The sequence below is a fragment of the Juglans regia genome, chromosome 16 (assembly GCF_001411555.2).
Source record: "Juglans regia cultivar Chandler chromosome 16, Walnut 2.0, whole genome shotgun sequence".
Taxonomy (NCBI): Eukaryota; Viridiplantae; Streptophyta; class Magnoliopsida; order Fagales; family Juglandaceae; genus Juglans; species Juglans regia.
In genome coordinates this window covers 12,855,563-12,868,044 of record NC_049916.1, presented here as the reverse complement: position 1 = coordinate 12,868,044, position 12,482 = coordinate 12,855,563, and the positions used below count along the sequence as shown (strand labels likewise).

At 38.7% G+C, this 12,482-nt stretch overlaps 1 protein-coding gene across 1 annotated transcript in view; it reads left to right on the top strand.

Annotated features, from left to right (window-relative positions):
- The window catches only part of LOC108997261 (myosin-1-like), a 43,392-nt gene that overhangs the window by 21,008 nt on the left and 9,902 nt on the right, over window positions 1–12,482 (top strand). The window contains exons 21-22 of the mRNA XM_018973453.2: window positions 6,553–6,682; window positions 6,784–6,930. Of these exons, the coding sequence (XP_018828998.1) occupies window positions 6,553–6,682; window positions 6,784–6,930 (277 nt within the window). The remainder of the gene's footprint in view (window positions 1–6,552; window positions 6,683–6,783; window positions 6,931–12,482) is intronic.

Below are 12,482 nucleotides of genomic sequence, written 5' to 3'. Positions count from 1 at the left end.
AAAGTGTGAACACATTTATGTGTTCTAATACATGATGCATCTCAAAAGCATTTTGGGGAAGTGGCTTTGGTGGTTTTAGAATGAGTGAGGCCTTATAAAGAACTTTAGTAGATTGTAAGTATGGATATCACTGGGCGGGTGGTGTTCTAACTAGGTCCAAAGGCCTCATGGGGTGGGATTATGGAAGAACTCAAGAAAAGGTTGAAGAAAGTTTGTAAACCATGTTATATTTAAGGTGTGGGGCGTGTAACACTCCCTTTCTCTAGTGTTAGAGATGCTACTAATATTATCACTCCATGAGCCAGGTATAAGAGAATTCCATAAACATAAGAAACATTTTGAAAATTTATTAATAAAATTTAATAATAGTAGTAGTTGCAAAACCCATAAGCTTATAAGTTCTCATAAATTATTGAATCGAGAGAGAACCCCATCGTCATCCTTCACTCAAACCCTAAGGCATTGACTCGACGGCCTCCAGTGACTCCTTTTTGAGGGCACTATGGCGTCAATCCTCCCTTTGGCGACGGAGATTTTCTCAGGAAACCATTCCTTTGATTTCGTCGGTGTAGATCTGGTGTAGTTTAAGCTTAATAAGCCTCAAACCTGCATCAGATTTGCATTTTATTCTCGTATAACATTTTTTCTTCTTGAGATGACGAAGCGAGATGATCCTATGATTTGGGATTAGAGGATGACGATGCGCAACACGAAATTATCTCAGATGGAAGGTGAGAGGTGGTTGAAGGTGGAATAAAAAACTTTCGTTTTTACGAAAGATGGAGGAAATAGCTTTTGCATCTCTAAACGTAGTAAAAGGATGGCTAAGTTCATGTGTTTATGTGGGTCGGCGGGTTCATCGGTTGCTAAGGGAGAACTCCTCTGTAATAACGGATTCTTCAGGGAACTAAGGATGGGCAATGGAGTTCTCATCATTCAACATTATATTAATGCAAGGGACAGTTTTCTGCAACTCTCAGAATTCCAGAATGGAAGGAGAAAATGTTTGTTGGTGATCCTTGAAGGCGCAAATGACATCAAATGGAAAGGTTTTCTGCACATTCAATTCGAAGCGTCACTGGGTCCAAAGCCCTTGTTTTGGAGCATGCAAACAGAGGGGAGTTTGTTGATGGAAAGGCAGTGGGAAGGCCTTTCTCGGTCAAAGGTGCCTCGTACGCCTCGGTGTTAAGGTCACCAGCATGTATTTCGGCTGAGAATAGCTCCGCGACAGAAGGAAAGGTAAGGCACTTGTAGGAGACAAAGACTGTCAGGTGACATTGGGAGAAGTGGAGGGTAAGCACACTCCTTATGTGTTGCATGGTGGAATGGGTGCCTCTGCTGGGTGTTTGAGGGTGGGAGAAGTGGAGGAGGTCTTGTGGGCTGTCAGAGCATGTGAGAGATCTTATAATTAAAGTGGATAAGGGGCTGGACCTGGTTATGGGTTTGGGTGGTGGGTCAAAAATGGACGTGGGGGTGGGGGGTCAATCCTACGGGTTTGAAGGCCTCAAATTTATCAGCCAAGGGCACCTTGATGCCGTCACAGATAGGGTTGTCGGATGCCGGCATCACTATTCACACTGGTGTCACTCAAGTCATCGGCAGCTTGCCGTCTGACTGCCCTCAGTCACCAGTTGCAAGTGGGGTTGGTACTTTTTTCCAAGGTTCACTTTCAGTTGAAGATGGGGTCCTTCCAGGGTTTTGAGTACTTTGAAAGAAGCAGATAAGTCTCTTTTAGAAGATGAAAATGGGATAACAAAAGGTAGTGCTTCCTCCTCTCTTTGTTCGATGCCTCCTGAGGGAGTTGTAGGGTCTGACGAAGTGGCATAGAAAGGGTCATCGAGGGATGGCGCACCTACAAACAATGTTCTCGTCGATGGAACGACGACACCTATGCCAGAGGTGAAGGAACCTCCAATAGTGACAGCAACAATGGACAACAATATATAACTATTGAGGAGGTTTGAGATTTGGATGCAAAAAATGGTGGGGAGGAAATTATGGGTTTGTCGTTAGTGCCTTGTGAGGAGGAATGTTTAGGGTTGGGTGTGCAGATGGAAACTGTGTCTGTGGAAAATATTGTTCCCCTGGTTTCTCTTCCTCCAATAAACAATATAGCGGGTTCATCATCGGATTGAGTTATGGATAATGTTAACGAGATTCAGCAATGTGGGGGAATTTCTTATGAATGATGTGAAGACCAATTTACAACACTACTTACTGCGGTTGAGGCGGGCCACTCGCTTGAAACCAAATCAAGATTTAAGGAAAGCAAGGAGTTAAAGCGTCTTTCTTGGGCAATCATCTACGACACCATGGGAAGTTCAAGTTGATGGAAGACTAAAGGGAGGGCATTATGGAGTTGTCCTCATCAAGAGAGTTTTAGGTACGGGAAACAAGGGGTTAGGGTTGGGGAGGTGTGTTCTATTCCCATTTGGGCTTGGTGTGTTTTGGATTTCTAATTTTCATGGGCTTATTGGTTATTAGGGGCTCTCTAGTACGAGCTAGGTGTTTTCTTGTATATGCCTAGTGTACTTGGTTACTGATATTAATATATATAATATTTTTACTTATAAAAAAAAATTATTGAAGCTATCAAAAGACATCATAAATGAAACTCTCTAATGATAGTAAAACCAAGTCTTGATCTCCATGAGTTAAGCCTAACCTGCAGACCCATCATCAAACTCCTTGTCACCTGAGATTGCTAAAACATAAAAACAGTCAGTGAATCGAATACTTAGTAAGCAAATATATCACATAGTACTCATAAAAAAATATCACACTGTAAACAATATGATAAACTAAGTTTTCACTTTCAACTAACATGCACAATTTGAACATTATACATACACACCACATGCAGTCCTTTAATTTTAGGTGGCCAACACACAATCATGTCAAAAAGGGGATGGAAATCACTTGATAAACTCAGGTGCACTCAAGTGAGCCCGTACTGGCATCACAGTCTGCCGCTCATCCTCTGGTACTGCTAATCCTCAACAGTCAAAAGGCCAACATGCAATACAATTATTCATGCAGCCACCTTCTTTTCTTTCCTATGTTATATTTTCCTCTCTCTCTTCATCTTCTTGCTTTTTTTTTTCCCCCCCCCTCTATTCATCATTTAACATGTAAACACACACACACCACATAGCAGAAGCTTACTTATAAGACATTTACATTCACAGAATTTCATACTATGGGGATGCATCAAATGGGCTGTGAAAGAAACAAGTTTTTCATGATAATAATCAAACACAATTTAGAAAAGAAAAATTTAATTGATATTGAACAAAACAAGGGCACGATCATATTTACTTATCTCTCTCATATAGCTTCACAAAATCAAAAGCATGTCACTTAGCAATATAAACCATCATACAACATAGTACTATAATAATTTTAAAAACCTTTCTACCCATCAAAAAAATAATTCTACAAACGTTCCTAAATGTTACTCTCTAGACTAAGAAGTAGAATGGATTTCTCCTCCTTTTAGGACATTTTAATAATATTTCAATTGTCTTTTCTTCCTAAAAAGCTTAAACAATGCGTGCATAACGTAACTCTACTCCAAGTCATGAAATTGAAATCTTTTTCATGTTTTCTAAAGTCTAGGTCAGCCCATACTATGGTTTCTACTAGCTCACTGTTAAGGTCATAAAACAGCCTTAATGGCAGCAACTTTAACATGCAATTATCTTCCTAAGATGCCATGGCATCACAAGTTTAGACTTTTAGAAAAACTTCACAATGATGCTTGGTTTTAATATCAGTTGTGTTGTGTTTTGCCTTGGTGAGGATCCTACAGTCACCTTTTCTTTGTAGAATGCTTGGTCTACAAAGATATCTTACAAAAGTAAATTTACAAACTGATGCGACTTAATATGATACGCCAGCTTGTAAAGCTCATTTTATTGTAAAGTAGATCTTATGTCTCGCATTGAGTCATATCAGTTTGTAAGTTTGCTTTTGTAAGACCCCTTGGTAGATGTAGCACTTCTCTTCTTGGTATTGTGGTGCTGTCAAATATGGCAGCAACTTTAACATGTAATTATCACCCTACAAGGCCATGAAACCCTCCTATCAAGTCATAATACATGCTGTGATTGTGCTTGAACATAGATATTCACGTGTTCATTCTTTTCAACCTTTGATCATGTCATTCAAGGGGAGAAATCATGTTTTAGTGGTTCATTGGGTTTCTGGCAGCTACCTTTTCATGTGCTTCATTGTAAACCATGAGACTTTTCATCTATTTCATCTTAGCCGTGAGTTGGAAGAGTCTTCCTTACCAAAGATCAACTAAACCCTGCTTGAATTACGGATTTTAAGAAAATGACAAAGGAGTATTTTCTAGGGTCTTGTGAAATGAATTCTAAGGCTTTTGAGGAGACTTTTACCCACAAATTCTTGGGTTGATCTTTCGGTAGCAAGGAGTTGCCTTTTGACTTTTTTCTTAAACGTGTAAGATATGGACAGTGACATCTATTAAGAGGCACAACCATAGAGGGTTTTAAGTGTGTACCCAACACACTAGTAGAAATAAGAGTGGATTTTTTAATGTTTTTCTTACCTATGATTAGCAGGCTTGGAGACTTTTTCCAGTACTTCCTTTATGATTTGATGCAACACCCTTCCTGGAATTTTCTAGGTCATTTCTGGGCCTTAAATGAGATTGAGGTTTTCCTGATTTACTCTGGTCCTTTATAAGAGTGGCAGATGCCTTTCCTGCATTCTTTAATCTATCATATTCCACTAGTTTGAGATGAGGAAGTGAAGAAAAGTTTCTTTGCGACCTCCTAGAGAGGGATGTTAAACGTTTGTCCTTTCTAATGTCCTCGTTCCTCATGATGACAGCCATTTTTAAAAGCTGTGTAAAAGTAGTGGTGAGTTCATTGACAATCTTTTATTTCATTATGAGAGTGCTATTGCAAGACTTTTTCAATTGACTTGGCTTGGCTTGGCTTTGGTTATGCCCAAAAGAATGGTGGACCTTTTTTGCCCCTCAGAGAAAGTTAGGTTGTAGCCCACAAACCTCAACAATTTGGAAGATGGTTCCTATTTGCCTTGTATGGTGTACTTGGAGGGAAAAGAACGATAGAATTTTTATGAGTTGTAGATTGTATACTTCCAGTGTACCTGGGCTATGTCTATTTTCTTTATCAATAAAATAATTTATTACTTATAAAAAAAAAACTTTAATGATTGTTTTGTATCTTTTTCTCCCCCTAGATAAACTTCGCTCTTTTATCCATCTTGTGTACATGGATTTCACCTTTTGTGCTTCTTATTGAAGTTATATATTTTACAAAATAAATACATCTCAAAACATGTTGGAAAAGCTTGATTGCTTGAAGTCACACCATCTTGATTAGATAATTGAGTCATCTCAAGCTTGTCTTTCAACTTGATCTTCGATCTAGGCTTGAAGTGCCTCCTCCCCTTAGGATCAGTCATCCCCATCAGCTTATTTTCCTTCACCACAACAAGTACCAGAATTAAGTCAGTTATTGCCTCCATACTTTACTTACCAAAAAAGATCTGTTATTGCCTCCTTTTTTAGATCATTTAGACAAAGCTACTTGGGTGGATGATAGAAAATGCGGTTTAGGAACATATCTTGGTGAACTTGGCAGATGTGGCATGGATTACCATTACCATGAACTAGATAGATACATTACATGCCAAGGTTTTATGAATTCTGTCACCATCTCACTAACTCAAGGAGGAAAATCCTATCCCAAAAAACCGCTTGTTGAAATGGTTTGCCAGCTGCCCAGCGGAGAGTGAGAGAAAAAGAGGAATGAGAAATGCACCTCACCAAAAGCACTACTAGGTTTTTCAAACTACCCCACAATTTAATAATATAGTTACATCATTGAAGGAAAGTCCAGACTGCATAAAACTGGTATAAAAATGGATCGAGTAGTTCACTTGGGATATCAAAACCAAGAGTATCAATAAGAATAGTTATCTGGTTCAGCTTCATCTCTTATATTTCAAATAGAGGGTAAAACAATGAGAGGTTGTTATGTTGGATTTTTGCTTCTACTTGGACTCTTTATTGCGGCAACAGAAATCATTTAGTTTCAATTTGCATGATTAAAGTCAGATGCATAGTGTAAGAAGAACAAGCACTCCTCCAATTCAAACAACACCTTGTAGATCATTCCCATTGGTTGTCTTCTTGGGACAATACGAAGATTGTTGCAAGTGGGAAGGAATTAAATTCAGCAACAGGTCATGTTGTCACCCTTGATCTCTGGGCAGATAGGTTTCTTAAACACCCTAAATATCTAGAAGGTGAGATAAGTTATTCATTACTTGGATAATATGAAGGTGAGATTTCATGCAGCCAATTCTGATGAATTCCATTAATACTTAAAATGATTCATGAAGCCGACTTGAATTAATTAAAAATTAATTTTAGTTATCATTAGCTGGTATTGAAGGGTTGACTTCAACATTGGCTTGGTTGGTACGATATTGTGAAAATGAATCCATGTATATACTGTTTACAATATGACAATTTTGTGGATAATGCTGCAGATTGGGGTGTTGGAGGACACGAGAAACCGTACCCTCCATGGCATTTTACGGGTTCAAAGCTGCTTCAGAGGGCACCAAGCACGCCGATACATTAAGGAACTTGGGAGAGGAATAGCCACTCTTCAGTCATGTAGTCCCTTTTCCATACTCTGCTTCTCTGAAATGATTCATCTGTTTAGCAGAAACTTGAAGTGCTTGTTAGAATTGATATTGCTACATCTATCAATGCAGTTGTTCGTGGAGACAAAAGCAGAAAGGAATATGCAGTATTGCTTCAGAGACACAGAGCTGCTATTTTAATACAAAAGCAGTTGAAAGCAAAGATTGGTAGGAGGAAATTGAAGAGTATGCATGATGCTTCAATTGTGATACAATCAGGTAAGAATATTAGAGTTCTTAATTTGTCAAACCAATTCCTTTAATGAATGATATTATGATCAGGGCTTACCAAATCAGAGAGGAATAGTTACCCTTCTACCTTCCGGGGTTGAATTGTATAGATTGCAAAAGTAATGCAATAGACTATTATGTCCTTTAGGGCGTGCTTCATTGCAACAAGGCATATAAGTCCACTCTCTAGTTGGAGCATAAATATCATATAAGTCCAACTTGGAAAAAAAAAAAATATCTTACCAATTATGATCCAAAATCTTTATGAACATATTTACGATTTGGTCTTTAAACTTAGCAATTAGTGTATAAATATCTTTGCTTAGTATCCTATCTAGAATGAAGTGAAAATCGACTCAATATCCTTGGTCCTAATGAAAAAAAGGCTTGACGGCAATATGAATAGCTGCTTGGTTATGAAAGAATAATCATATAGGAGTTGTAGCTAAGAACAAGCTCCTAAAAAATTAGGTTCTGAGCTTCTGAAAATTCCTGTCATTCCTTTCCCTTCAAATGCATCATACTAGGCAAGTGGGAACCATCTTCTACATTATTTTAATTTGTGGGCATTCTCCTAATCATCTGCTTTAGTGAAGGAAGGCCCACTACTCTTCTGGGTATAATACAAGCCAAACCAAACCCGTCTGAAGGAGTCACTACCCAAAGCATTAACCATCTTGGATAGATTAAAAGATGGTGAAAAGATTCCCCACTCCTTTTGCATATACATCACCAATCAATCACCACAATGCATCTCTTCCTTAGATTATCTACGTGAGAATCTTCCTTGTCAAATTGGTCTGAATACCCTTTCCATAGGGATTGCTTTCATTATATAGAAGGAAATTTACAAGGTAAGTATCTATACAAGGTAAGTATTTACACGATTACGTATATATCTAGCTAGAAAGGAAAGTATCGAACTAGAAAGGAAAATGTTACAATAATCATATCAAGTCATATCTCTGTGACATTCCTAGAGTTAATGTCCATGCAAACAATGCTGCTCTTCTCTAAGGGGCCTTAGTCCACTAAATAGTTTTCAAAGGAAAGGGATGGTTATCATGGGGGATGAGGATGTTGTAGAAAGAACAGACTGAAACTTCTTTAGGCTCTTTCCAAGAGAAGGATGTTCAATGTTCAACTCCTCGTCCCAAGCAAGTGGAATGCAACTGATTAAAACATCAATAAAGGCATGTATCTCCCAGTCTTGAGCTCTCATAATGATCCGTTGGAGAAGCATCATTGGTACGAACAACATTATATATGAGCACAAACGTTTTCTTGAGAATCCTATCTGCATGCCACCAATCATGCCAAAATCTATTCTTGGATCCGTTTCCTACCTCCCAGTCTCTTCATAAACCAGTTCTTTGAGATCCATGGATTTTGTTAGAACACCATTCACCCCACATGTATCCGTACCTAGAATCTATTACAATGTTCCACATGGCCTTTTTCTCATTCTGATAGTGCCAAAACCACTTACCCAAGAGTGCACGATTAGACAGGAGCAGGTCTTGCACTCCCAATCCACACTCATGGACCAGAGAACATACCTTAATTTATAGGTAAAATTTGACCTCTTCATTTAACCCGCTCCACAATATGTCTCTTTGTAGTTTCTCTTGGTCTTTTGTCTTGAATGTAGCTCCCAAAGTAATGCCTTGGTACTTTATGGTAAAGAGGAGACCTGCACCCTAGATACCTTCAACCTGGATACTACTTTGGAACACAAGAGTAAACCATGCACATAGCGTAGGTGATTTGGGTTAACCCCACAAGACAACAAATTATCATTTTTAAACTGAAGATTTGATATGTCAAGGGCACAAATTTCTGAGCACCCACAAAAAGATCCAATAAAAAATATAACGACCTAGGAAAATGCTAATCTGATAACCACATTTGCATTATAACCCCCAAAAAGACACTTCAATTGAAATTTCCCTATAATTACTTATAGGGAAATTTATCCTTTCTTATCACGCTTTATTAGTAGATGGTGATCTGAAATAGAGCAGCTCATTCTATTTCAATGTTTGAAGTATTTATAGTGTCTTTTCCTTTTGCTAACCTAGGTGGATCTCTTGTATACTTCCTATGTACTAGGTTAACACCCATTTTTCATATTCATACAAAATTATCTTATAAAAGAAGTAGTCAATGTGAGACTTATCACCCTTACCTTTCTAACTTACCCACCATATGTGAGTTATGCTTTCCCAATTTGGGAATGCATTGTTACAAACATCCATCAATACAAGTGGACAGCATCTTTCCAAGCTCCTTTATGACAATAACTAAAAGCAAAGGTGACAGGATCTCTCTACCGCAAAACAGAAGAGTTACTGATTAAAAGGGATGGGGTTCCATTCACCAAAACCGGAGTCGCACTGTAGAGAGAGGAGCTATCCAAGATCACCATTTTTTCCCAAAAACAATATCTCCTCAGCAAGTATAAAATGAAACACCAATTGACATGATCGTAGGCTTTTTCAATGTTTACTTTGTAAAGCACCCCTTGTTCTCTAGATCTAAGCCTACTGTCCAGGTTCTCGTGAGCTATAAGAACATAATCTAGGATTTTTCTTCTTGTAACAATGGTAATTTTAGGATTTGAGACAATCTTCTCTCCACCATACCCATCTATTAGCAAGAACTTCAGAAATGATCATGTAAGCCACTCACTTAGCTAATAGGCTTGTGATCTTTACCGTCCACCACCCCTGGTTTCTTGGGAATGAGAGCAATGAAGGTGGCACCAATACTTTTTTCAAACTTGCAATTTTTATGAAGATCATGAAACACCCACATAATGTCTACCTTAATCACCTCCTAGCAAACTCGAAAGAAAGCCATAGAGAACCCATTCGGACACAATGCCTTTTTCACTGTTCAACGCTTCCACAACTTTCAGAATCTCCATTTCCTCAAAAGGCCTTTCAAGCCAGGATGCCTCCAATGCCCCAATGGAATCAAAATCTAAGCCTTCATGCAAATTGTTCAGAAAATGTTTGTCGTAGAATTGTGCAAAATGATTCCGAATTTTAGTTTGGTCGGTAGAGATATATTCATCAGCCAAAAGCATCTCAATAGAGTTGTTTCTCCTACTCATGTTAGCCACTCAGTGGAAAAACTCATTCATTACAAGTCTCAAAGGTAAAATGGTCTCTTAGAAGTAGTTTTTTGAGTAAACTGATGCATTTAAAAGTTGATCGTATTTTTTTTTCCTCACAAATCGATACAATTATGTACCTTGAAAATATAGAACCAAAATCAGAATTGCAAACTCGTTCATTAAAACTTGAAGTAGCACATATATCACCCTCTTGTAACCAAAGGGCCCTTGACTTTTGCCTTCAACACATTCTTTGATAATGTAGTCCGTTTCATTTTTTTTGATAAGTAAGAGATAAACTTTGTTGATGTGAATGAAATAGGCAAGTACCAAGTACACAGGAAGTATACAATAGAACACCTAAATACATTCTAAGAGCGAAGAACTAAGGATAAGAATTCATGAATATCATCCCCATTTAATACAATAGCTGAAAACCAAAGTAATAAAGTATGTAGAAAAAAATTCTTCAGCTCCACCATTGTTCGTTCCTTGTCTTCAAAATAGCGCGCATTCCTTTCCGTCCAAATACACCACAATGGAATCATTCTCCAAACTGCTGCCATTTGATGACTGCTCTGCAATTTTCTCCAACAACCCATCAAATCCACCACCCTCATAGGCATTACCCAAGCCACACCAACCCTTCGAGAAATCTTATCCCACAGCCCCTTCGCTACATCACAATGTAGTAAAAGATGATTTGCCGATTCTCCATTCTTTTTACACATGTAACACCAATCCAACACTACACATCCTCTCTTCCTTAAGTTGTCCGTGGTCAAGATCTTCCCAAGGACGGCATTCCAAACAAAGAAAGCAACTCTAGAGGGCACACGAGACCTCCAAATGTTCTTCCAAGGGAATGAGGTGTGATCTTGTGTAATCAAGAGTTTATAATACTCATTTACTGTGCATTTCTTTTGATCCTGAAACCTCCATTTCAAGCTATCATGCTGTGCCATAGTAGTCCCTAAGGAGTGTAGCAAACTGAAAAAATATGAAACCATAGATAATTCCCAATCATGAATATCCCTATTAAACAGAATATTCCACTGATGGGAACCATGAACCAATAACCGCACATCTGCCACTGAAGCCTCCTTATTAACTGCAATACGATATAAAGTCGGAAACACCCTTTCCAATGCATGATCTCCACATCACACGTCCCGCCAAAAACTGATTTGGTTGCCCTCACCTGCGACAAAGCGAATATGATTTACAAAGCTTGTCCACCCCTTCCTTATAAACTTCCATAGCCCCACTCCATGCCCCCCTCTCACTTCTTTGGAACACCAACCACCCCAAGCAACACCATATCTAGCATCTATAGTTTCCTTCCACAAAGATCCCTCTTCCAAATGATATCTCCAAAGCCATTTCCCCAATAACGCTTTATTAAAAGTTCTCAAATTACAAACACCTAACCCCTCATACACAACTGGGGCACATATTGTCTTCCAATTAACCAAATGAAATTTCTTCTCCTCCCCTATGCCTCCCCATAAAAAAGCCTTAAAAAGTTTGTCAATCCTATTCACCACCCATGCAGGCATAGGAAAGAGAAATAAAAAATAAGTGGGAAGGTTAGTGAGGGTGCTCTTGATAAGAGTGAGACGACTCTCTTTCGATAAATACACCATTTTCCATCCAGCCAACATTTTCTCTATATTCTCTACTACCCCATCCCATATTGCTATACTCTTAAAAGTTGCACCTAACGGAAGGCCCAAATATTTCATTGGGAAAGAGGACACTCTGCAATCCAGAAGACTTGCTAGACTGCGTATATTAGGAACGACACCCATCGGAACCATTTTAGACTTGCCAAGGTTCACCTTAAGCCCTAACACTGCTTCAAAACAAAGTAATAATGCACGTAAAGTTTGGACTTGACTCCTATCCGCTTCACAGAAAATCAGAGTGTCATCTGCGAAAAGGAGATGTGAAATGATACAAGGGCTACTAGAGCCATTCTCCACCTGAAAACCAGATAAAAAACCCCCACCAACAGTAGCCTGAACCATCCTACTCAACGCCTCCATAACTATGACAAAAAGAAGAGGAGATAACGGATCCCCCTAACGCAAACCCCTCGAGCTATAAAAAAAACCAGTAGGAGTGCCGTTAACTAGCACTGAAAAACGGGCCGTTGAAATACAATTACGCATCCAAGAAATCCACCTATCTCCAAAGCTACACCTCTTAAGCATATACAAAAGGAATTCCCAGTTCACATGATCATAAGCCTTCTCCATGTCTAGCTTGCAAAGAATACCTGGGCTTCCCTCCTGCAATCTAGCATCTAGGCTCTCATTTGCAATGAGCATCGAATCAAGTATATATCTCCCTAGAATAAAAGCATTCTGAGGCTTTGAAATAATATTTTCCAAAACTGGACTAAGCCGGTTAGCAA